At 34.3% G+C, this 27,714-nt stretch overlaps 1 protein-coding gene across 4 annotated transcripts; it reads right to left on the bottom strand.

The window, feature by feature from the left end:
• Positions 1-201: 201 nt before the first annotated feature.
• Positions 202-26,630, bottom strand: LOC111472174 (cleavage and polyadenylation specificity factor subunit 1). 4 transcript variants are annotated; one of them, XR_002715368.1, is made up of 28 exons: positions 26,103-26,630; positions 25,655-25,801; positions 24,943-25,096; positions 20,496-20,631; positions 19,086-19,231; positions 17,645-17,740; positions 17,351-17,403; positions 15,680-15,811; positions 15,505-15,556; positions 15,192-15,311; positions 14,377-14,508; positions 13,484-13,612; positions 13,327-13,404; positions 12,271-12,411; positions 10,012-10,106; positions 9,286-9,482; positions 7,520-8,304; positions 6,737-6,817; positions 6,576-6,641; positions 6,402-6,479; positions 5,437-5,664; positions 3,134-3,265; positions 2,802-2,978; positions 2,254-2,439; positions 1,748-2,130; positions 898-1,052; positions 391-507; positions 202-310 (listed from the first exon to the last, which is right to left on the bottom strand). XR_002715368.1 is itself a non-coding variant. In XM_023117825.1 (27 exons), exons 1-26 carry the CDS (start codon positions 26,420-26,422, stop codon positions 938-940), a joined length of 4,359 nt encoding a protein of 1,452 aa, XP_022973593.1. In that variant the 5' UTR covers positions 26,423-26,630; the 3' UTR covers positions 202-507; positions 898-937. The 4 variants fall into 4 exon arrangements, 3 of the variants coding, with proteins under 3 accessions (XP_022973593.1, XP_022973592.1, XP_022973595.1); XM_023117825.1 differs by having other exon boundaries at positions 202-507; XM_023117824.1 differs by lacking the exons at positions 202-310; positions 391-507 and having other exon boundaries at positions 764-1,052.
• Between the last annotated feature and the right edge of the window lie 1,084 nt (positions 26,631-27,714).

Genomic DNA, 27,714 nt, shown 5'->3' with positions numbered 1-27,714 from the left:
TTTTAATCGAATGGGTTCCGTTTTGAAAATATACTTACTTGTGTGATCCCTCGTCTTTTGAGGGATTTTATAAAGAGTGAATCTCAATAGACTGATTGTCCATTTCTACTCCACACACAACATAAAACTTCTAATTCTGACATCTTACCAAGCAAGACATCCCACTTTCGTGATAAAAATATGAGATTTTAATAGAGTGCATATAAAAAGAAATAATTGAATCGATCACGTCATCGTCTTTTTCCTCAAAATGATGGAAGAAGCCGCATGGTCTTACATGTGCCTTTTGAAAGTCGACTCCATAAGGCTTCTGTGAAGGTGTAGAGATTAATTTCATTAAAATGAGTGATCTGTGGAGTGAGTTATCAAAGAAGGAAAAAGGCTACACACCTAACTTCACTTCCAGAAAACGCTCACTTTCCTCTCTTCCATTAAGGGTGTTTGAGAGCTCCACTCCCTTCAATGTCTTTGGTAAATTTCTTTCACTTCCTCTCCTCAGTCTATTTGTATAGTAGACATTGTTGGACGAATTCTACTCTCTCAGCCTCGTGGATTCAAGTCTAGAAAGTCATAGGTATTTTTATTAATTTAGCTTAAAGTAGAATATAATATATATATATATATATATATATATATATATATAACATTTTATTGGAAAAATTAAATTAAAAAACTGAATGTATTAAAAAAAACAAAAAAACAAAAAAACAAAAAAAACAAGAAAATAATAATAATCTTAAATTAAGGACGCTAAAGATCAATATACTGAACTGACTTAACATTTGTTAAAAAGAAAATACAAGTTTGAGGCAAAGCATCTATAACATTTTTGTCCTGTCCTATGCTATTGGTACATATATGGCATGAAAATTGCTTTTTTTCATTCTAACTTTCTTGATTGTAGTACACGTCTATACAATCCATGAGTCTCCTGCAATTACAAGAAACTTGTTCCCAGAGACAGGTCATTTAAGTTTGAGAGAATCTGCGAACGAGTTGTCCCAATTTGTTGAGCAATTTCAAGCTGCTCCTCCAATGGTATCATCTCGTAGCTGCCACAAATGCGAACATAATTATGAGCCATTAATCATATAATACAACCAACCAGCCACAAAGGTCTAAGTATATGTAGTTAAATGTAACCGTCCAAGTCTACTGCTAGCATAAGACAACCATCCAGCCACAAAGGAATGATCATGGGTTTATAAGTAAGGAATACATCTCCATTGGTATGAGCCCTTTTGGAGAAGTCCAAAGCAAAGCCACGAAAACTTATGCTCAAAGTGGACAATATCATACCATTGTAGAGATTCATGATTCCTAACATAGTATCAAAGTCATGCCTTAACTTAGTCATGTCAATAGAATCCTCAAATGTCGAACAAAGTTGTGAGCTTCAAAGGTGTAGTCAAAAGTGACTCAAGCGTCGAACAAATGGCGTACTTTGTTCGAGGGCTCCAGAGAAAGGAGTCAAACCTCGATTAGGGGAAGGCTGTCCGAGAGCTCCATAGGCCTCAGGGGAGGCTCTATAGTGTACTTTGTTCGAGGGGAGGATTGCTGAGGATTAGAGAGTCCTACATTAGGTAATTTAGGGAAAATACATCTCCATTGGTATGGAAAGGCCTAAGCAAAGCTATGAGAGCTTATGATCAAAGTGGACAATATCATACAATTGTGGAGTGTGGTAGTTTCTAACAACTTTGTCCCACTTTAATTGAGTTGATTGAAAAGGTTCGGGACAACTTACTGGCATAGTAATTCACAATCAACAATGCTGTCTGGACCACTTCGATGAACCTTTCCATTTGAATGAAACTGGCGAAACGACCTTGGATTTAAACCACCGACATGGGGAACGGCATCAACAAGCTTCTTTTGTAATGACTGCAGTCTACGAAATGTGAGTTCATCAAGAGGTGCAATACAACCAATACTTCCATCAAGGGTGCCAAATAACAAAGCGAAGCGATTGGTCTTGTCGGAAACTGTACTACTTCCTCTATCTGAAGTGGTCGACAACATCTGTAGCCGTAGAAACTTCGTCACATGAGCACCCACATGAAATTCAGCTCTTGATAGAAGCTTCTGCCCTTTCCAACTCTCAGTCGACTTTGGTGCATAATAAAATATCTGTGGTGGCATATATATATATATATATATAAATATTTGTATAAACAAGCAATTTGACATGTCTCATTGATGCCACAATGATAAGATTTACTCCAAGATATTTTAAAGAAAATGTTAGTTTACCTGAATATTCTTTTGATCATCAGAGACGGTAAGACTAAGAGTGCTTCCATCGATCAGAAATTCTGTTGCAAAGCAATCTAGAGAACCAAAATCCTTCGCCAACAAGCTAAGTTGAGCTCCCTGTTCTTTCCAACTCAGAAAGTAAATGCTCTTGTGTATATCACCAAGAAGTATGAAATTCTTGACCTGCAGAATTTCCCACATACATACACTAAGAGAAAGGGTTGAGGCCAAAGAAATGTAAGACTGGAACTTCATCCACTTGAATAGCAAACATTTTCAAATTTCTAGATTTGTTTCGAATAGTTACAATAATTATCGCATGATAGTCTAAAATTTCTAGAACGTGGTATTAACTGTAAAGACGAGATCCAAATCTCAAGTTTGTATGTCATTAACTTCCTCCCCATTCAAGAACTTAAAAACATGGGCCATACACATTGTTAAATAAATCTGACCATTAACAGCAATACGCAAGATCATCTGCCTAGATTTAACATGTAAATCATATATAAGAGATTAAATTGCAGTGAGAAAGTAGAACGTACAATGTTCAAGCTCACAACATATAAGGGTGGAACGTCGTAAAACGCAATGCCATTCAACTCTGCACCAGTCCACTTGTGTAAGATTATTTTAGGACCAGAAGCTATCAATAGATGACCTTGCAGAGAGGCTAAAGCAGAAATAGCACCCTTCAATTCTTTCGAATAAACCTCTGAAACCTGAGAGAAGACAAGAACCACAGGTTGAAATATCAACGAGAAAACAGAGAATTCTTTTGAAACCTTAAAAAGGAAAATTCCAACATTAACCAACAGAAAAGAAATGGGTAATAATATGGTTAAAGAAAGTTCAGAAACAATATTCATAAATATACCAAGGTCTGCGAATTATCAGCATCTTTTCCAACTGAAAATAAAAGCACTCTTCCTCTTGCAGCAACATCCTCCCCTTGCACATATGCAGTTCCAACTGCTAAAAGTGTTTCATTCTCTTTTGTGGTTGTGTTCTACAAAATAACAGCCACAATATCATTATTTTTAATAAAACTAAAAGACAGATATAGAAGCCACAATGCTATAATGAGGTGTTAAATCTTTTGATATCCCAAGTTACTTCTCAAGACCACTCTATCCCTTTAATGTCCGATTGTATGAAACTGCGAATAAACAAGCATGAAAAGAACACTCGTCTTCATTAACGTTGAATTTTACATATTTAAATTGCCCATATTTATGATAATGGTTATGTTTGTCTTTATAATATAAAATGGTTGTTCGAGGAACTTATATCGAAGGAATGACTTTAAACCCTAGCTTACCTAATATCTAGGTATTTAGTTAGATCTGTTTTTCTATATTTCAACCGAGTATCTAGGTATTTGGTTAGTCTTTCTCTATTATAAAAAAACACATATCTCTCTAAAAATTAAAAAGAAAAATGAGTAGGATAATTTACACTTGCAACATGGTATCAGAGTCATTCTATAAATTTACACTTGCAATATGGTATCAAAGTCATTCTATACCAGGAGATCAGATTAATCGGCAAAGCCTTCATAACTACTAATTTTCTCTTGACCAAATTTATTTAGAGCCTTCATAGCTACTAATTTTCCCTTGACCAAATTTATTTAGAGCCTTCATTACTACCGGTCCTCCATCTTGACAAAATTTATTCGGAGTTTTCATAGCTACTGATCTATTGATCTTCCACCTTGACCAAATTTATCTAGAGTCTTCATAGCTACCGATATTCCACCTTAACCAAATTTATTCAAAGCCTTCGTAGCTATCAAAGTCGTACTGATATTTTATCAAGGAGAAATTGGAGAATAGATAGTTTGCATGAGTTGTACCCCCATAGTTCAACTACTAGATGTATTAACAAAAGAACTTTGTAGTTCAATGCTTCATGAGTTAGTATTCAAGCAGGGAACATGATATCAATTATGTAGCTTGAGGGAGAGTGCTGAAAGAATGAACTGAAACTCTAGCTTACCTAATATCTAGGAATTTAGTTAGATTTATTTTCTACAATTATACCTTACATCTAGGTATTTAGTTAGGCTTTCTCTATTATAAAAGTCACGTGTACCCTTCTTAAAATTAAGAAAAATGTGAGCAAGATAATTTACAATAGCAACTTACTTTATCACCTACAAACATATACAAAATATTGCATTTGTTTGTTTATCTGGTATCTGAACCAAAAACCCTAGCATTAGAACCCAAGCTGCCACCAAAACCCTACCCACTATCTTTTAACTACGCAGGCTACTTTCTTCGAGAATCCAAATTGAAACTAGCAATTATAGAAAGATGAATGATCATGACAACGATGACTTGGAAAATAACAAGAAAATGGTGGGGGCGTAAATGGGTGTTTACCATAAAATGCAACTATAGTAGTTTTTTTGCAAAGCCATTTGGTAACCAGAGGCTTTAACAAACAACATGGGATTTATTATTAGAAGATTATTGCTCTTGTTGATAAAGTTAACTATCAGTTTTAACTCGATTTTTCCCTTGCACCAACTTGCATAACATATGCTGTTGGTCTTGAAGAGGAACTTCTTAAGTTTATGAAACATAAGTCTGACTCCCCAAAGGTTGATTATCATACTTGGATGAGTGATGTCAATATACAGCCACTAGTGATGTTCCAAGTGTCTAACTATAGTCATTCTTGCAAGAGAGCCGACATGAACCTAGCTCAACAGTCATTTTCTTGAGGTCAAAGGTTTAAATTCTCATAACTTACATTTGTTTTACTAAACAAAAGCCATTCTTGCAAGAGTAACAAAATAGCGTAGGAGAGGAATTCTACAAGAAACTTAGATGCCATGTGAACAAATGAACATTTTGAGAGAATGCTAATTCTTATTTCATATGCTGGAGTTAACGGTCAAAGGATTAATAAACTTATGAATGTAAGAAACTTTTGTTTTCCTATGTTTTCCTTATTTATAAATGATCTTTCTCCTATATCAAAGAGCCTTGTATAATTCCCAATATAATTACATAAGTATAATATTATTTTTCTTTTGTCTTCAACTATTAACTCATCACACCCTATCCTTGTGAAAAAGAATTCCAAAAGACAGAGCTTGAAATTTGGGGTGTATAGGATCACCAAAAATGACTAACATGGGAAGGGAAAAAAAGCAAAATAACTGACCAAAAGTGTAACAACGCGAATGGTAAGGGCGTTTTCAGAACTGTGCATAGCAATTGTAGCCCTAGTTTGCCAAGGGCCACCAGACTTTTCTGGTTCCAAAATCCGAATCTCAAACTCTTCCACTGAGTAAGTTTGCTGCAGTTCATCAGCACTCAAGTTATGATTCTCAACGTGACCAGCATCTTGATCAACCATAGATGAAAGCACTTGATTCAACGGCTTATGAACCTGCAGAAGATATACCACAACATTGTTACAGCATAAGTTTGCACTCCGATGGGGAAGAAAAATATAAAGTTATTAAATTAGGCTCCACAGCTTACAAATCATTAGTTGAGCAAGGTAATTCCGGGGGTAAGAGTCATAATGAAGAGTATATCCCAAAATGTTAATCAACCCCTTTTAGATAATCCAAGTGGAACTTACAACACTTTTCTGCCACCAGATAATGATCCAAACTATATGAAAATTTATGTTTCCACAGAGGGGCAGTACTACTTTCATTTGTTTCTTGCTTGAAGAAATTTGGATATACTGGATTATGTAAAAATTTGACTAAAAAAATTCTCAAACCAACATAAATAGGATAACAAAAGAGGTTCCAAATTCCAATTGAGGATTCAAAGAATAACATTCCTATTTCCATCCTACGGGTAAAAATCTATAAATGAAATAAAGATAATGCACTAGAGGTTACATCATCATGTGAAAACTTCATGACAAACATACACTAAAGGAAAAACGGGAGAAGATGAAGTACGAACTTATAAATATTGAAGTTCTTTATTCTGCTGCGTAAGTCATTAGTTCATATGGAAGCAAAAATCAAGATAATGAAAGAAAATTTTACTGTGAGATCTAACTCTTCAGATGATGTCATCCACAGTACACAGCAAAGCATCAGTTGTAGTGTAAGCATGTAGAAACAAAAAAAGTTGAAAGAAAGAAAATATAGAAGTACTCACAGGTGCTGAAATTATAACCGGGTACAGATTCTTCTCGTGAAAGTAGGTGACCTGGTGTGGAGTTCCTTTCAATGGAACCTGAGCAGAATTCAAATATTGTGCACCAGCTAAAGTTAACGAAAGACAAACAGATTCAAATAAAAATAAAATTAGAATGGGGAGGGGGGAACATACTTTCTGTACCGGCCAGTAATTATCATAGTTTGATGTAGATGGAAGTTGACAAATCTTTAAAACACCCTAGGACATGCAAACACCAGTAAATGCTAAGAATCATACACAATAATTGTGGGTGGGAGGGTGAACTAAAACAGGACACTATAAAAATTTCTGACCTGTGACGTGACATATATAAGTCCATGGTTACAGTTGACATTATGTAGCACTGTAAAGGCAACGATCGGTCCATCACATAGCTGGGCAAGGCAAGACGATCTCAGTAAGGAAATTACACATGCCTTTTTAATTGCCATAAAATAAATCCACATCACAGAAGAACAGGAAAGAAAAAAATAATTAAAGACTAAGCTTCCCTCCAGAAAGCATGCTAACCAAAATTACAAGACTAAGAGTTAAAAGAATATGTCGGGTTGATATAACAACTTCTACAATTTTTTAAATTTTCATAGATAGCTTGCTAAGCATTAGAATTATGATCATCTTTTCTCATCAAATAACCAGCCTGAATGAGAAAGTAACGATCAAAGTTCAAAATGAATTTTGTGACTTGTCATTAACCCACAAATAAAAAATAATAATTTTCATAAGAGCCACAAATAAAAAAGAATAAATATAGACAAATAAAACAAGAAAGACATGAAAGCTTGTCTGACAACTAACACTCACTTTTTTCTTCCTTTGGAAGCAGAATAAAGTCTTGTCAAGACAAATGAACCCGATAAAGAAGTTAACAATTTCACATGTACCCACAGACTAATTGTAATTAATGGGACTAAAAGTAAATAATAGATCCTCCAAAGGAAACTAAGATAGGAAGTATCGCAACTTGTCAACATCAAACAAAAATGATATTTCAAAACAACATTATAACAAAAGGAATGCTAACGCTTCATGTTGTCTAAACCTCATGCACTATCAGGAATAAATTAGACAAGTACCTGAGGATGAATTCGAAGGCGTTCTCTAAATACCATAAACCAAGCAGGTCTTGACCCACAAAGAAATAACCCCTGGTAACCAGAAATATTCTTGAAAATAGATAATCTACGGGATAATGCTCCATTTGGCATATCATCCCTTCCTTGTATGTCCAAGGGGACACGAAGAAATCTCAAATTTCTTAATCTAGAAGAACTCATATTACTTGAGCTAACAGAATTTTCCATAGAAACAGAATCATCAATTTTAGAGGCAGTGTCTGAACTCTCAAATAAATAAGCATGGTAACAAAGAATTGTCCCGTCTGTCAATATCCCAAAAAGAAATGGGCGGCTATGCTGCCCTGACCACCTCTGCATGGCTACCTCAGTGACCTTCATATTTTGTGAACTTTCATTCCTACCATTGTTATTCAATTCCTGAGAATTTCCATCCAACCTCTCAGAACTTTTCTGCAAGTCTGATATTTGAAAATCAACTAAATGTGATTTTCCAGAAACAAATTTATCCACATAGAAAACGCTGGTGAAATTAGGCACATCAAATATTTCAAGGTCCCCACTATCGTAACAAGCAACACAATATATGTCACCCTGATCTTGGAGTGAGCCATCAGTACCATCAATTGTCTCGCCAACTCCTGTAGAAAGCCATGCATCTGTACTTGTCATCCGAAGCCAAGGCTCAATGCCCTTATCATGGTAAAGAGTGCAACAAGATACACACTTTTTTGAACCCCCAAAGGCAGCTGGTGCAGATACAGAAACAGAGCAAGAAGAAGGATCTGTGACAAAGTAAAAGCATGTGAAACACAGACACAAAACAAAACATTGTAAACATAAATGAAAGTGATGAATAAAACAACAATAGTCCCTTAATCCTTATACCAAAGATAAGCAACATCAAAGATCTTATTCAACACACAAGTAACCCCAGAAACATAGACAAGGACAAGTGACACAATACAAAATGCTGAAACAACCTGTCAATTTTTTTTAAAAAAAGTATGACATGGACACACGTATTTGGTTTTTTATTTATGTTCTCTAAACTTTCCCAACCCTGTTGACAACAACTACCATCTGTCTTAACTAAAAAATTCATCATCATGAATTCGCAAAATTTTCCACAATATTTTAGATTGAGCTAAAAGAATCTCGGTTCGCTATTTAAGTAAATGATGCAACTCAAAATGCCTTTGGATTTGGTAGGATACATTGGCATGATGTTCAGTTTAATTTTGATTGTATTATGTAATACATGGATATGCAAAGTAAGTTTCAGATGAAGGATTTAGGAACACTAAAGCACTTCCTAGGAATGGAATTTGAAAGATCCAAAAAGGTAACTTTGTGAATCAAAGAAAATATATTAGACCAAGGACCTAGGAATACTAAAGTACTTCCTCCGAATGGAATTTGCAAGATCCAAAAAAGGTAACTTTATGAACTAAAGAAAACATATTATTGATAGACTAAGAGAAATAAATTTGGTTGGGAGAAAGGTAGTTGAGACACCTATTGAACCAAATTTGAACATCAATTTTTGTCCTTTGTGCTTCATCGTTAAACCATGTCTGGGGCATACAAACATGGGGTTGTCCCACCAACTATGAAACATCAATTTTGTTAACAAAGAATAAACTTAGTAAACAAGTTTCCTGGCAAGTAGCAACTAAGATGACAATATATTAAATTAAGTAAATATACAATCTAATATGATAACACATTGTCTCCGCTCACAATTGGAAGATCCTTCAACATACCTCCAACAAGTAATCGAATACTTCCATCCGTCATAGTCAGCAAGACATATGGATCACTAATAGATGCAGACAACACAGTACAACCTTCAGAACCATTACCAGATTCATTGCCAGGGACTACCAAGTTCAAATCTTGAGTCATAAAAGACCCATCCAAAATTCGTGCACCAGTTTCATAGACCTGGATAACTCGACGCCTAAAGAGGCAAACAAGAGGTCAAAACATTGAAAAAAAACCTTACTATTCTTTAAAGGAAAGGAAACTTTATCCAACAACAATAATGAAATAAAGAGAAACAGAGAGTATAGACAAACCAAAAAATAAATGAATAGAAATAGAAATAGAAACATTTATTCTTTATTAAAAAATGTGACCTTGCTTTTTAAACATTAAAACCGAAGTAAGATTTATGTTTTCATTTTCTAGAATTCAAAAATCACTTTTGATAGGAAGATTTTATTTGCTTCATGTTATTTTCTTTCTAGCATATCAATTAATTGTTTACAAATTTTATTTTCTTAACATTTTATCCAAGATTTAGAATTTCCTTCAACGTCTTGTAGTCTCTTACCTTTTGAAGAATAAAATGTTTTAGTGTTATTCTTAATCCTTCGCTTAGTAGCGCACATTGTGAGCTATCTTTAGAACATTATAAAGATGACATCCTAGATACTCATATAGCAAATATTAGGTAATTTACGTAACTGAAAAAAGGTAGCACTCACCTTCCAAACAAGTTGCCCGCAGCAATTGTTCTCCCTTGCACAAAGTAGTCAACACTCTCAGTGACTTCTGTTAGGAGATCTCCAGTTTCAAGTACCTGTCAATACAATAGTGATAACATTGAGAACAAAGATGGATATCTATTGGTCATTGTTATATGTACATTGTGTATTGATGTAGATAGTCAACTATTTGTCTAGTTATTAAACAATCCTTGGTTCAATGCTCATCTATTTATATATGTGTGTGAGTGTGTGTGTGTGTGTGTGTGAATAACGTTATGGTACACACGTGAATATAGGAGCTTATTACTCTTTTTTTCCTAGCTTAAGGCTTCCATGTATTCCGTAGTTCAAACAAAAAAACTTCCTAACATTTTGTCTTTAATTTCTATTATGGCTAGAACAAACCAAAAATGTTCGTTTTTCGCTCCTTTGTTTTTTTCCACCTTTTATAAAAGACAATTTTATTGATGTTTGAAATTTAAGAAGGGATGTGTTAAACAAAGCTTCTCAATTCACAATGAGTGACTACATGAAGCAAAAGTAATAGACAATTTACACCAAGATAAAGTGTGGTAACTGATTGTCGAAGAGCTTTGTATATGTTTGTGCCTTCTCCGTGAATCCACAGTCAAAAGAAGGCCATATTGAGATTTTTCCATAGCATTTGCATTCTTGAAAGGGTGGTACTTTAAGGCCAAGTCCAAGAAATCTTTTACCTCCTTAGGAAAAGTGAGATATCATCCGAAGGCATTAAGGATCCTTTTCCAAAAATTTTGAACATGTGTGCATTGCATAAATAAGTGGCTTTGTGATTCGTTGTTTTTTTTTTTTCCCCCACAGTTGGCTAGTTGTAAATAGACTTTTCGTAGATTTTCACTTGTGCTAATGGCTTTATGCACTATTTTTCAAAAGAACTTTACCTTTTTAGGGTGATTTCCTTTGCATATTATTTTTGCTAGCATGGGGTTTATTGCTCTACTTTGTTGTGTAGGCCAGGGAATGTTGAGTCATTTGTCCCTTTCGGTGATGTGCCTCAGGGGTTTGACCAAGGGAACTATCCAAGAATGCCTCCTGGTGTTTCTGTGATAACCTCGACATCCTCCATAGTGTAGATTCCTTTTAGTGTTGATTCGGTGCAATGGAAACTGACCACAACATCAACAAACGAATCTCCATTGAAGCAAGAGTTTATATTGACCATAAGGGGAGTAGGATGATGTTGATGGCAGAGAGACTTTAGTTGGTATGAAACCTATGAGTTTTTCTTTATTCGGATGGTGGCTTCTATCAGGTCTACATGAGTTGGAGTCTTTCTGACAACCTCAACAGAACCTCCACATACATCTCCTATATGTTTCAAAGTTCCAATATCCCAACGATTGAAAAGGAGATTTTGTATTTTACTTCATCCATATGAAAGACCCACTGGGCCGCTCGAGTGTTTCTCATCGGACCATGGTTCTATATTTCACCCTATAGTTTCCAACTTTCTTCAAACTTTTTTGTTATAAATTAAAGAGACCTTTTCATTTGTCTTGCAATGAGGATTGTCTTGTCTACTCTGTAAGGGTTTAGATTACAGAAATCGTTGAGCATGGATTGCACACTCCTGTTTATTATAGTCGTAAAAAGATTTCTGTGTAATTATCACCATTGTGTCCCATATGATATGAATAGGAGAGGCGGGAAGCTCAGTGTTTATCATCTTGCCAAATCTTCAACATAAAAATATTCTACTTTGTACAGGATGAAGTAATACTTTTGATCTATGCAACTACTTGAATTCATCTGCATAGAACATAAAAATGACCTTGAAAGTAGTTGAAGGACACTTGAGATTGGAGAGGGATAATACATATGAAAAACTTAACTGGAAGAAGAATCTACGGAAGAGGAATAGGTGTTGAGGGTTCCATTGAGTGTACTCCTAATAAACTAGAACATTAAGAGTGAAATCCTTTGCCCCCATATATTACATACAAGCTTCCATGGAAGGTTCTACTTAGCATCCTTACAGAACGCTGTAGGAAAGTAAATTAAGAGAGTGCGAAAGAAAGTCAATGGAAGCTATTAGCTAAGAGGTTATACTCTCTCGATTTTTTTTCTTGTCCTATACATTTAGTATCGTTTTTTAGCCATGCAAGTGGAATTCACTTTTATTTCTAAAATCATGAGAAAATAAATTCACCACCAAACCCTATCGACACCATAAACCTAAAATCAAATCAAAAAAGAGAAAAAAAAAAAACAAATTACCATTGTGCGAGACTCAAGGCTTATAATCAAATATGCATGATACTCATCATCATCTGAAAGCATTCTAGAAGAATCAGCACTACTACCACGAGTATTTTTGTGGTAAACAGTCCAAATGCCTTTACAACCTGGGAGCTCAACCTGAAAATCCCATAAATGCACGTTTATGCCAGATATGGCTAATACAATCATAGTATTGTCAAGTCAGAATGTCACCAAACCGAGGAAATATTTGCTGATAACCAGAACTTTCTTTCTATGGATATATTTGACTGATATCGCTTAAATATTTATTGTTTTTTACAACCGAGAACAATGGTTCAGTCATATAAGAATGGTATCATTTACAGTATTGAAACAGAAATCAAAGTTTTTAGCCTCCTTCGCAAGACATGAATTTCATTTATACCATATTGAAGACCAAAGGACAAGTTATACCACGAAAATGTAATCATAATAATTCCACTTACTCTATAAGAGAAAAGAGAATAACTTCAAGATTATAGCCTATGGATTTTCAAACATAATGCAAACTAACAAATACTCAAAGGTGCGAAAAAAGAAAAAAGAGGAAAATAAAAAACAAGTTGAGAATATGAATACATCACAATTTAAAGACAAAGGTGAACTAACCAAAAGCTGGAGATTGCTCCTCGAGTTATTTGGAAACACAATACAATTTAAAAATCTGAAAAATTTTGTGGCAACAAACCAAAGCAAATAAATATTAAAAAAAAAAAACGAATGATTTTGATTTTCCAAATCCACACAACATAGAATACAACTGATGGCATAAGCCAGGAATGAGGGAGCTTTAATTGCAGCATCTTCAGACATATCAAGGCTGCTGTTTATAATAATCCGGTAAGAATATTTTACCATAAAGTTTTATTCACATTCATACCTAAATGGAACGCATCTTATTATAACATTTTTATAAACTATATAAGTTTTATTTTGATAAAAAATTAAAATTTAATCCATACATAAATTAACTATTAATTTTTTAAAAGAAACCATTTTACAGTTCAACGTCTATATATCACAATATTATACCTCAGTAATCATTTCAGGGCGAATTGACTGCCGAAGAATGCATAATGCACCATTTTTACCATTACCCGAACAACAAACCTACAAATTATCAAAGAAGAGAAATTACATATCTTCTTTTACTGAATACCAAATTTCACAAGGTTATTAGGTTACTAACTAGTTCATAATTGCTTTGTTTGGCAATTCCAGTGGCATTAGCATCTGCATTAATCCTTAAACCGTAGGAAAAATCCTTCAGAGGCCCAATATTGATCAATGAATCTCTAACAGCGAAAGAAAAGTTTTTCTGCGTGCATGAAAAGAACTTGATGTCAGGAAGCCAAGCAGCAGGAATTCAAATAAGAGTATAAAATTCTGAGCAACATAATGTCCATCTATTTTCCTGGTTATGGTTCACTATCGAAACTAACACTCATCTTTTCTCTCTCCCCCTAACTCTCTCTCTAACTCAGATACTAGATAAAAATATATATTTCTCTCGACGCAAATACAACTATTAGTAAGTTAGAGGAAAAGTTTATGCCTCGTCATTGCCAAAAGAATTGCTCGTCACTGTGATGGTTAGATAAGTCTTATTTCTCAAACTTTAGCCAAATCTTGGTGAAGGTAGACAATAGCGTTTATATTTATTAATATTAATAAGTCAATACATTATTTTTACAAGTCAAAAACAGTAAACCAATAACACTTGAAATAATTAACACACGATGATTGTACAATGGGAACCTATTAACTAGCTTGACTAATCAACTACATACTAAACCTAACACAACCTGACCATACAAAATATACCGAACAAACATTTTTGCAAGTGCACATGATGAACCATCATTAGTGGGTTTATTTGTAACATTCATCTGGGAACCTATAAATTGCAGGCATTCCATACTGGGTAGTTCTTGATTGCTTCTCTCTCTCTCTTTCATTTTTGGCTTTTATCGGAGCCTTGGGATCCTTTTCAATTTATTCATAAAGGTAAAACATCGTCCAAACAAGGGAAGAAGATTAAGAAAGATTGAAACTTTGTTCACATTGTCCATTATCTATAACCTGAGCCGATTCCGTATTGTTTGAAACACCATACAATGATAGCTCATCCCCTCCAACCATATCTTGTAGAGCATCAGAAGATGATCTACGCATTCTCTTTGCTGTTGGAGCATCAACTTCAATATCTCCAACCTATAAAGTGTACAAAATATTAATATGCAAGGCACTGAAGACAACTTGGAATGTGTACGGATAAGTTAATCTCAACATGTAATGTTCAAGGAAAGAAAATTTCAAATGAACAATAAATGAACTTATTCAACTACATATTTATTAATAAATGAACTTCCTTATTCTCAACAAAAGGAAACTCGAATAAAACTTCATTATCTCCTATCAATTTAACTTAAGACCTTAAGTTACTGGAGTAAAAATAACATCATAATGAGACAATTACCTTAATCAGCTAAACTAATAATTAGCGGAAGAATCTAAATATTAGTTTGTGGAATATAAAATTTTATATGGATAATAAATGAACTTATTCAACTCCATACTTTATCAATAAATAAACTTCCTTCTTCTCAATGAAAGGTCATATGCTGATATTTGTTAAAGAATAGATGGAATGCTCTGCGCTAAAAAAAGAGAATACACTAGCAGCAAATAAACAGAAACTTAATTATTAAAGAAAATAAAATAATAATAAAGGGTGTATAAAATCAAACTGACATAAGTGTGATTGCGTTTGAAAAACAGGGAGAGTAAGAATCACCAAATGCAAGGAAACAACATTTAACTAGAACTATCCAAAGTAAGCAACAAAAGCAAGTCCAAAGTAACTAGCAAAACTAAGTTTACGGAGCCCGACAAACCTCGTCCTTTAGACTGGATGCCAATCCTGAGGATCCCACTCCACAACTAAACTGTACAAGCAAACTATCTCCCAATCGACTGCCCAGAAAAAATAATGAACTTCCAATTGATGCAATGCCCTACATATCATTTCAACAAAATATATATATAAAAACATCAATTTAAATATTTTTTCATGTTTTCTATCAATAGTAAAACAGAATATATATATTTAAACATAAACATCGCTTCTGAATCAAGCTAACAACTAAAAGGGAAGGGCAAAGTAGTATCATGGTATCCAGGTTGAAAACTAAAACATATCTAACTAACCGATGTAAGTACTGAAGCTTTAGACTTTGAAAGATCAAGTCTCTGCACAACCCTGCAAATCAACAAAGTATATTATTCCATGCTAAAAATGTTCCAATGAGAGAAACTGACAATTAAATTGATAATGCTTTGCTAATGGAATTATATGGGCACCAAGAAAAATGGAAGTACTCACCGTCCATCATAGACAAGTGCCAGCAATAATAGTTCCCCAGTTTTGGTTGACAGCAAGGCCACATCATTTAGCAACCATGTAGCATGGGCAGCATCCAATTCCACATTGAAATTTGATCTAGGCATATCTTGACTGAATTACAATGACGAGAGCATAAGTTTGAAGCAAAAAAAATCAAGAGATGAAAAGGCTATACCAAAAAGATGAAGTAGCCCACAAAAGGGCATTTATTGCACACCACTGCAATCCTCCTTTCAATCCTGATAACTTACTTCATTCTAACCAAAGACCCCAGAAAACAGCCTGAAACTCCAAAAACAAAAGAACCCTGCTTCTACCAATAAAGATAAGATCGGAGAAAAATTACAGCAACAAATCCCTACAATAAGTGTTGGGAGTAAAAGAAATCCAAATTGTCAACCTGGCCAACTGTTCAAGGAGAACAAAAATAGTGCTTAATAAGGTGGTCAAAATTATGGAGAACCAACAACAGGCAAGACGGTTTAGCAGAATTGACCTTTGAAAAACATCAATGGTGTTGATTTTCTAGCAAGCTTCGCAAGAAAAGGTAGCATTTCTCGACGAAGGGAAAAGGGGGTATTAAGAAGAGATGAAGGAAAAAATAGTAAAAAAAATAAAATTAATTTAAAAAAAGAAAGAAATGAAGCACAAGAGAAGAACCCCAAAGGATGCAAGAACCACAACATTTTATCCTGAATAGGAAAATTAAGATAGCATCTCGACAACTTGCAGAGTCTGGCAGGAAGCTAAATTAATAGTCTCCATCTCAATAAAATTTGAGCAAAACTGATATGTTCAGTCTTTCTTATTATTTAGTAGCAAGAGTTTACAGTATCTTTGTAGTTTCCCAACTCTTTTAGTTCGGTTGTTAGGTTAGCTTTGTTTTCTTTTTTTATGACAGGTTACTTAACTTTGTTAGTTAAGCCTAGCTTTAGTTAACTTAGATAGTTAAGCCTATCTTCCAGTTTACCCTATATACATGGGGCTTCATCTTGTATTTGAGGCAATAATTCATTAATGAAACTCTCTCAATATTTGTTCTAAACAAAAATAATAATAATAATAATAATTAAAAAAAAATTAAAATAAATAAATAGTTTTGAGGTGGCCAACATTGAAAGGAATCCAGGGAAGCAATGGAATGACAAGAAGATGAAGTCCATGAAATAACCAGGTTAAAGAAATCAAACGAAGGGCACTGCACAACAATCCTCAGTAAAATGAATTTGAATGCCATTCCTCAAAAAATTAACAAAATAGATGAAATTAGATCGACATTGAGATATAAACTTCCAAGGACAATGACCAAAAGGGTACAGAAAAATGCTCATCAACCCTAAACCTCTCAATCACTCAAGGAAAAAGAAAAACAATGTTCCACGGATAAATTATCCAGCATTACTGAACTAAATGCCAAAATTGATTTACCTAATCTCCCAGCATGAATGCCAAACTAAAAACTGATAAAAGATATAAGACAGATAACATGTTTCTTTCTATCTTTCCAATTTCAAGGAGGAGAAGAGAATAATTATTCAAAGCCAACATGAATAATTATGAGAGAGACGAGGTAGGAAATAGTCACGTAAATATAAAGAAAAAAAGTAGATAAATAAACAAAAAAAAATGAAAATGAGAGAGAAGAGCAACCTGCTATCAGGGGAAACAGCATAATTATTCAAAGCCAGCATGCATGAAGCTGACTGAAATAGAAAACAGGTCATTAGATTACAACACAAGTATGATAACAACTCCAATGTTAAAAACCAAAAATGTAAAGTGGAGAAAGCCATAGAGGACGAGACCACTCATACAAAAAATTACTTCCAACTTTTTTCTAATTTTCTTTTCTTTTCTTTTCTTTTTTTTGGCGGCGGACAAATATTTTTTTTAACAGAAAATAATTTGTTTATTAAAAGTACTAGAACATAAATTAAATGCTACCTGACTGTGATAATGAATACTATTTGCACTGACAACAAGTACTCCACCAATTGGTGATGGCACCGCAAGTAGCTTGTACGCATCATGAGGAAGGTTCTACAGCATACAAAGTAAGGGAAACGGGTAAAAGCAAAAGAAAGAAAATTATTGTCAATTGAAAGAGTTCTAAGAAAAGAAAAATTAATAGTAACTTGTAACTAATTAAGACCCCCTCATCCCACGAGTGCCATGGAATTTGTAATTGAACAATGAGCATCTTGATCAAACATTAATGATTTTACGAAACTTTTTGTGCAACTACCACCATTTCCACACAATTGAAATAAATACAGGTCTCAAGATTAACCCAGCTTTTGTCAAGAAGAGATAGACATAAAAACGTTTTAAGAGATAAAAGGTGGGCTAGAGGCTTTTCCACTGATATAATGTGTCACGCATCACTGCCGCATGACATGTAAGTCTCAATTTTAAAAAAAACGTCATTATAAAAAACAAAATCAAAGTATTCCTTTCTTTCACAATAAAACAAAATTTTTATTGACAAAATAAAAAATTACAATAAAAGTTAAAATAACTTCCAAAAGTAGAACATAATAGCCCAACCAAAACCGAAAAACAAAAACACACAAACCCAAAACAAAAGACCATAAAGAATCAATACAGAAAAGTAAAGCGTGTCACTTTTCTAAATATATATTTTAAGAACTATTATCTACATCATCATTAATATCACTGATGTAATCAACTCGCTCTTAACTTCCTGTGGTACAAGCAAATATAGCTAAAACACCATAACTCAAGGTACATCAATATTTATACTATAAGTGGATGTTTATATCTTTTAGAACTCAAGAACAAAGTTGTACAACCTATAGAACAGATCCTGTTGAAGTAGAGCTATAGTGAATGTTTATATTTTTACAAATGACATTATTCTTCTAGCATTTCTATAAAGTATAAAGACTCCAAGCACGTTCTTCCATGTACAGTGGATTGGAAATTTATACGCCATTCAGCTATCCAGCTATTAGCATTCATACGGGCATTCCAAATGAAATAAAAGCCATAATAATATCCCGTTCTGAGCAAAATAATCATACTGAAACCATATACCTACATGTAGATTGGAAATATTATCATAGATATGGATAATGATTGATATACTGCTATTTTAGTGCAAGAAACAAAACTTTTCATGGATATAATGAAAAGAGTCTATGATTGATACACTATTACTCATGTGATTCAAACTATCATTTGATAAAAATGCTATATTTGTAATTTCAACGCCCAATAAAACCATGTGGAATTTCTACAAAGATGTCGATTAATAAAAAGGTCTAAATGAAATAAATTATTTGATAAAAATTCTATATCTTTACAGTTTATGTTGGTGAAGTTTAGGAGCTTCCAGGTAGGACGGATCCAGTTTTATACTTACATTGGCAGACCATATTAGAGGATGCTGCTTCAAGGTTGTGCTAATACTTAGCGCAGAAATCATACACGTGTGATGCTTCCATGCAACACGGCCGGCCCAGGTAAGTTCCTGCTCATGGAGGATCACCATCACAGGTTCAATATAACCTAAAAAATAGAGAAATCTTCCATCAGAAATATCATACAAGAAAGATTGATTCAAATATTGATCTTTTCATGAAAAACTAAACTTTATTTTTAAAAAGAAGAATGAAACAAACATTTCATTGAACAAGTGACAAGTTACAAAGTGAAAATGTATGAAAACCACCATCCTCAACTCTAATAAAAAAACACACTTGAAAATGTAAATACAAAATCTACACCAAAATTTCATGGAATACAAGAAGTTTGGGGGTTCTAGTAAGCATGCTTTGGTTAAAAAGTTCGTACATCAAGCTTGTCCTCTTGTTAAGATCTTGTTTAAAAAAGAAGCAAGGGGAGATGAAGAGATATCGAAATTCAATTTGTCAGAAAACTAATCCATCACATTTCTATTACTAAATAAGCTTAATGATTTGGGGGAGAATACAATGGTTGGTTTGAATCATGGGTTTCGCTTGGTAGGTATAAATATAAATGTCTAAGATGTTAAATATTTATATTTGGACATGTAAGTGAGTCAGCGACTATTTGTAGGATGGTGACGAGTTTAAAATAAGTACTCATCTTGTCAATTGGGGTGGGCTTCCCTTCCTATTTTCTATGGGGCAGGGGGGTCTGGGAATAGGATCCTTCAAACACTGGAATAATGCTCTCTTTTGTTGAAATGGCTTTGGAGATTCGTGAATGAAGAAAGTCCTCTATGGAAGGTAATAACGAGTGTGTATGGGGAGGAGGAAAATGGGTGGTTCACTCTTCTTCCTGAAGGGAGTACAGACGCCACAATCTTGCTCAGGTCTGCATGAGCATTTTTCGTTAAATATAACATCCTCTTGTAAACCACCAAAAAATATATTGGCGCCGTTTTGAGGATCTTTTATATTGCTTCTTCTAATCATCTGATATCCAATGCTCATTCTGCTTTCAATGAGACAACTCTTGCAGAGTGGGAAAATAATTCTAAGATGCTCCTATTGATCAGAAAGGGTAAGCCATGAACATAATGCATTATGGCATCTTGATACTCCATTTATTCCAAAATAAAATATATGTTTTCAATGAAAAACTTAATGAACAATTTAAACCAAAGAAGAATGATCAACACTGTCAAAATTCTTTAAATTCTTCTAAATGTCCCCTTCGGTAAAATGCTATAGGATACTAAAAATTGAGACAAAATAATAGTAGATTTAAAAAAATACAACACGAGGGTAAAAATAAAGCAGGATGGGCATAATAGAAAATCAAGGAACTTCCAATACACACTCACCATGTACAAATACAAAATCCTTGACATGCTTCACATCCAAATCCCTTAGGTTAATTAGGTATGACGATTCAACTCGAGCAGAACTTGCACCTATTTTACCGCAAGCTTCATCATCCACAACCAAACCGGAACCAGCCTAACAAACAAATCATGAGAAACCAAACTTTAACTAAGATAAATGAAAGCTACAGACATGCAAGGCAAAAAAGAGAAAGAGCATTGCAAAAGGAGCCTAAGAAAACTAACATATTTCAAATTTTAATCTATCCGTCATAGGAAGAAAGGATTGAAATTCTTTCGTGGATGCTTGACCCAACCATTCAAACTTATAAATAAAGCTACGGATAGTACACCATAGTTTATTAGAACATAGGATCATCATTTTGTCAAGTACTTGCCATGTCAGTAAGGAGTTATCAAGATGGAACAGATTCAGCATGCTCTACCAACACTTACAAAGTTAGATTGATTATTACCAATCAACGTAGAAGTTGTCTCATGATGACTATTGTTTTTTACCCATGGTACCCCAAAAAAGTCATATTCTTGTACTCACTCCTCCAAGAGATGCTCTAGACTGATTTGTTTTAAATCTATCATTTATGTTTTTCTCAAAAGATACTAATTGTAAGAGATCAAAAAGGAATATATGAAAGATGGGAGAGGAGGTATCCTAAAATCCCAAGGGGTTACAAGAAAAAACTTCCCAATTGGCAACAATATGGAAAAAAATCATAATTACAATATTCTTTAGACTTGGATTCACCAACAGGAAGAATAAAAGTTAATGGTGTCCCACAGTTTGTCTCAATTCAACTCCAGTCCATTGAACATTATTTGGTTTCTTTCAAGCCCCAACCACCAAAGGAATGAGCACATTGTGTTACTTTCATGACATTTTAAGTTAGAACCCTGTAAAAGTTGAACCACCGCGTCCTTATGATGATGATGAAAACAGACTAATGCCAAAGAGATTGAACAGCTTTGCCCAGCAATCTATTGCAGTGGGAGAAAACATGCCAATGGCTTTCATGGCTTCTTTTTTTTTTTTTTTTTTTTGCATAGAACACACCAACTAAGGGTCAGGAGAAAGCTCAGCATTCTCCTTTAGAGTATATCTAAGGTTAACTTCCCTTGCAACATAATGTAAAGAAATATTTTAATCTTCTTAGGACTCTTTGATTTTCAAATAAAGACAACGAGATCTATATGTAAAATAAAATAAAAAATAAACTGTGTTTAGCCAAGAGAATGGTGACTTAACTAAATCAATCTCTCTGTAAGGAACAAATTTTGAAATCCTACTTTCTCTATTTCTTTTTCTATAAAAAGTCGAACTTTCCTCAAGAAAAAATTCAACCAAAGAAAAGCCAAACCATAAAAAATGGGCTCCAATCTAGCAAAATAACACCTAGAGAATAGCTATAAAGCTATATAAACCAAGACCTAAATGGAGACATGGAAACAAACGTCCACCTTAGCACTCTTAAACCCCTTACAGCTTGTTTGGATCGCAGATATTGTTTCATAGGTAAGGATATTAAATACATGGGATTTAAACGTCTTGGATATTAATGTTTGTGTTCAGATATGTAGAATAAATCAATATCTAAGAGTTACATCTCTGTATTTGTTTCACTAAATTTGAATATAAAAACCAAACTTCAATAGTTATATTAAAAAATGTTAAAGAAGTATTAAAAATAATTTAATATGTTAATTAACTTTAAAATATTTTTAATATAATATGTGTATGTCCTACAACTTTTGCTGATTGACGTAATTGACGTAAACATAAATTAAATTTAGTATTATTTAATATATTGTTATATTAATTAAAATTGGCCAATTACAATAAATAAATATTTTTACATTAAACATTAATTAAAAGTAATGTTGATAATTAAATGATTTAATTTAAATACTAAAAATAATTAAATAAGAATAAATTAACTAAAATATTATTAATAAATAATATTTTTTTTCTATTAAGCAGTTAATATAATAATAAATGTTTTAGTTTAAATTTATTAGACTTTTGAAGATTTTGTTGCTCCTCTCAACCCAAAGAAAAGTGCACAATTTCTACAAGCCATAAAAACTGCCCTTTACCCGAAAGGGTGAGTGAAGGAGAATTCCCTTGATCATAGAGCTGGAGCCTCTAAACCAGGCAAGGTGAAAACCAAAAAGCCAAAAAGTGACGGCTCCACAATGCAGAAACATTGTCAAAACTCTAAAAAATGTGGTCAAGATACCCCTACAGAGAATACAACGTTGTGGCCCTATCTTACCCATTGAAGTACTCCAAACACGATTCAAGATTCAAAATACCATAAGGGATAGTATCCAAATACGATAATCTCCATTCAAGTCTATTCAAAAACTCCTCAATCGAGGCTAAATGGGCCACAATATCTGCCAGTTTACCTATCAAATAGTGAGCAAAAGAACCCAGAAAAATAGAGGAATCACTTCCAAATACCAGCCACCAAACGGTTCCTCTTAGAAATAATCCTCTTCTTGAATGACAAATTAGTCGACTTCAAATAAGTAGGAGGTGATGTTTGTGAGATTCCTTCTAAATTTCAAGCCCTAACTACTAACTGCTCCAACCCAAACCTTTAGAATAGACGGCCTAATCGAATTAACCACTACCTACAACCTTGGATAGGAAACTTTAAGGGGAGCATCTCTAATCCAAAAAAATCTCAAATCCGAAGTTTCTTTCCTTTGCCAACATTACGAGTATACCACTTGTCCATTAAAAGGCAACACTTAGCAATAGTAGACCAAGAACCTCTAAAACGTTTGGAAAGGTGGGGTGGGCACAACATTCCAATGAATCTTTTTGGGTTCAGTCACTTGTCCAACAGGAAAGCAAAGTATGTTGTCTCTCTCTTGTCCTTGATAGGGGAGTTTGATTTTAGGCGTGGGAGAAGGAATGTTTGTGTCTAGAGCCCCACCCTTAAGAGGGATCTCATGTAAATCTTTCTTCTGTTGCTTGATAGACCCTTCTCCCACTAGTGAGTTTTTTGTTTTTGTTTTTGTTTTTGTTTTTTATCCTCTTTGGAGGATTAAGATCGCAAAGAAAGTGAATGTCTGTACCTGGCAAGTTTTACACAGACGAACTAATGCTTTGGATCGACTTTGAGGAAGTTTCCCTCATTATTTGGCTTGTTTTGTTGTATTCTCTGTCGAAGCGCAAAGGAAGACCTAGACCATATTCTTTGAAGATGTTAGTTTGCGTGACCATTTGGAATTTTTTTCTTCAAACATTCAACTTCTTGCTTGCCCATTATAGGGACATGATATGAATGGGGAGTTCCTCCATCATCCGTCTTTCCATGAGAAAGACCGGTTTTCATGGCTTGTTGGGGTGTATACTATCCGGATCTTTAGAGTGAGAGGAATAATAGAGCTTTTAAAGGTTTGGAGAGAGATCCAAGTGATGTTTGGTCTCTTTTTAGATTTCATGTCTCTTTGGACTTCGATTTCAAATACCTTTTGTAGTAATTTTATAGGCATTATTTTGCATGATTTGAGTCCCTTTCTTTAGTTGGGATCCCTTCCATGGAATTTTGTATGCCCTTGTATTCTTTTATTTTTTACTCATTCTTATCAAAAAATATATATATATCCAGCTGATCCAAGATAAATTATACTTATTAACAATAACCTTCTTCCAAGAGAATTGGGATCAATTAAGAATCTCCAGCCCCCTTTAGTTGAAAGGCTACTGTTTCTAATATTAAGATTGCCCACACCTAAACCAGGCAGTGAGGTGTTGCTCTACTTCGCTAAATTTTGGCCAATGTCTAGGGAAGTCCATCCCCATACAAAGTCTCTTAAGCTTCTCCATAATCACTTTTGAGGGACATCATAACATTGTTTATTGTCTATCAGATGTTATTCCAATCCATCTTGGGTCCATAAATAGCAGCCATTGGAAATCTCCATTTCTTCTTCACTTGCCACTAGTTCTATGTTGACGGAGGGGCATTCATTTGTGCACACACGTGCACAAATCTTGACAAGCTTTAAATATTCAATACAAGATAATATAGTTCATTACAAAAATAAAGAGGCTTACCAAAATAGCTCAAAAGTATAATCAAACAAATCTTCTACACATTTACTCCATATGTCACCTTCATTAATTTGGGTTGACTACCATCATCGCTAAAAACTACTAGTCACATCTGATCTAACTCAACGTGCAAACATGGGTAAGGAAAGTCAACTTTAGTAGATTTCAATGCTAACCAAGAAACTTAATTGAAGGAGAGTGGTAAACACAAGACGGTGGATAGAATTACTTATTGACACAACATAGTTTCTCTTTCTATCCAATATATTATAAAAGATATTAAGAACAACACGTCAACAAAGCATGGCATAAAGTTGTCATGCACATCCAAATAAAAAAGTGTGAAAGGCAAAAAAACACCTGAGAAGCCTTAAGTATTATCATTTGCAAACCATAAACAAGAACTCCTCCACACCTGCCTTGAGGATCAACCTTTACCACTGGACCTCTTGCAAATGATTCACGACCTCTTTTCAAATGAAGCCATTGTGGACCCTCAAAGCAATGCATTGAGCTACAAATGAAAATTTCCACTCAATAGTAATTGTGAAATGCCAAAGAAAATTAGACGACCAAAACAAGTCTTTCGATGAAAAGACAACTAAATAATGAATAAGCAGAGTATCATCTTGCACAAGTTCTTTCCAAGCATAGTACATTTGTACATCTGTCTGGTGGAGGAAGGAACCAATTAGGAAATAATTTGGAGGGGCAGGATAATTACGCGGTGGCCATGGATAACACACAATTATGTTGCCAATATTATCAGTCACATAATAAATTAAAGCCCAAGAAAATTGTTGGTCAAGATACTAGACAGGGTAAATCCACAACGATCGAGGGCATGTTGAAAGACTAGGACCATGCACATTTGGAATGAATTACACTTTCAGTCTTTCGATTTTACATTCCACGAATTATATATATAACTTAAAGAGAAGATGGTCTAATTCGCCAATAATGTTTTTTTTTTCTTTTTTACAACAAACGAAACTTTTCATTGATGAAATAAAAAGAGTGACTAATATATAATCTCCACAAGAGAGTGAAAGAGAGAAAGAAAAAAGCCTACCTTGTACGGAGACTATGGATAGAATCATCAAACTCTAGCACTGAAATTTTTGCTTCTTTAAAGACTAATATGATCGAATCTCTCTTCTTGGAACCATCACCTCCTCTACTAGACAAAATCACCATGGATTCAACATTACCGTGCAACCTGCAATTCAGTCCGCGAGAAAAGTAAATTATCACTAAACAAAAGTAGCAAATGCTTACCAGAAATAAATCAAGGGACATCCCTTACTCAAGATTGCTAGTCACATTAATTTTTCTTTCCAACGAGCAGCAAACTTGTCACTCGTTTGATGAGAAGTATAAAATGAGACGCAATAAAAAGACCCAGAATCGAGGAAGTCGCAAAAGGCTGCTCTTATGGTGTACGTTTTGACAAGCTAGTTATAACAAAGAACATACTAACACGAAACTCCTAGCGTACATTCACAAAACTTGGAGTATACCTATAGTGGCAAACAAGCTCGAGCGAGGCCCCAGAGAGTCCATCCATAATGCCACCCCGTCTGACTTCTCCAGAGCTTCTTGATTCTTTGCCACCTTCTTCTTGAACTCTGACAACATATACCTCGAGGACATTACCGGCGGTGACAACGAGATTCGGAACCGGACCAATTTCTCGGCGCGGCGGCCAATCGGACTCAAGGTCGTCGGCGTGAGAAGTGACGCGGGGTACGAAATCGGCGCGAGAATGGGTGATAAAGCCTGAATCACAATTCTCGATGCCCGTAGGGCAGTGCATCATTCTATAAGCGGCAAAACTCATCCTGAGATAGAGAGGAGTGGATAGATGAGATGCGTAAGAATGTGGAGATTGAGAAAAAAGTATGAAGTGGAGGGAGTTGGTGGTGGGAAGGGAATGGGGAGTTGCAGACAATGAGGAGAAGCAGAGAGTTAGATGAAGAACTTCAAAGAGACCAGCAGACTTAGGGCTTTGGGGAGGTTTGGCGGGAGGAAGGATTCGATATACAGCTCTTAATTCTATGGATATATTCGCATTTTAAGAGTTATAACTTTGAATGTAGGATAATAATTAGCGGTAACCTAAAAATAAATAAAAAGTTTTAAATTTTAAAATACAATAATGAAATACCATAAATTTATCAATATTTTAATCATCCATCATAATTTGTAACCATCTAATAATAAATGAAAGTTCTTGGGTTCAATTTTAATAAAATTTAGCTTCACTTAATATAACTTTATCGGGTGGTACTTTAAACTATGTTCTTCACAACTTCTTTCAAGTTCATATTGTATGGTCGAGATGTCTTGCTTCATATCATTAACGTTAGTAATTTCAGAATTTGGACTCCAAAATTCATCCTCGTCGTTAGTCCAATCCCTTTAGCTTTAGAGAAAGATTGGTGAAAAAATCACGAAGAGATAAACATTAAAATTCAGGTAGGTTGATGTTAAGGTACTCCAATTTTGAGCTTCATAACGGTTGAAAATAAAAGTCGCTCTGATACCAATTTGTAGAAAATAACAATCCACTCCAATACCAATTTGTAGAAATAAATGCTCGCTCTGAAACTAACTTGTTAAAATAACTCTCACACTGTGAAGAAGATGTCGAGAAGGGAGAGACAGAGAGACAAAGAAATTCTGAAAAGCCCTTTTCTATTACATTGTAAACTCTTCTTATGATATGTTGTTGCTTTGCTTTTTACAAGGTAAAACGAATTAATGGATAGGTTTTCTAAAATCTAAATTAGTTATCCCATACCCCCTCTCTCCTAAAATGATTGTCCTTCATTTTTTTATGTGTCATTTTCCTTCGTACCACTCAATTTCAAAAACCTACTAAAATTAACCAAATTAAAAACTCATTTAAGTTTATTCTCAACAAAACTCCCCATAAACTTAAATACTCTGTCGTCTATCATGCCAATCATCTTCTTGTATTTGTCGAAAAGTACTTTCGGTAGCGGTTTTGAAAAAATGTTAGCAACTTAATCCAGACTTGCCACATGCAACAATTCCACATTTCCTTCCTTCACATGATCTCAGATAAAATGAAATCAAACGTCAATGTGTTTGCTTCTTTCATGGTTC

Source organism: Cucurbita maxima, unplaced genomic scaffold (genome assembly GCF_002738345.1).
Source record: "Cucurbita maxima cultivar Rimu unplaced genomic scaffold, Cmax_1.0 Cma_Scf00066, whole genome shotgun sequence".
NCBI classification, from domain to species: domain Eukaryota; kingdom Viridiplantae; phylum Streptophyta; class Magnoliopsida; order Cucurbitales; family Cucurbitaceae; genus Cucurbita; species Cucurbita maxima.
This window is presented reverse-complemented; position numbering and strand designations above follow the sequence as displayed.

Coding starts and splice junctions, on each gene's coding strand:
- LOC111472174 (XM_023117825.1), bottom strand. CDS start 26,422: ATGAGTTTTGCCGCTTATAGAATGATGCACTGCCCTACGGGCATCGAG. Junction 15,312..15,504: donor AAGCTTCAGTACTTACATCG/GTTAGTTAGATA, acceptor AATGATATGTAG/GGCATTGCATCAATTGGAAG. Junction 2,440..2,801: donor ATGTTGTGAGCTTGAACATT/GTACGTTCTACT, acceptor GAAATTCTGCAG/GTCAAGAATTTCATACTTCT.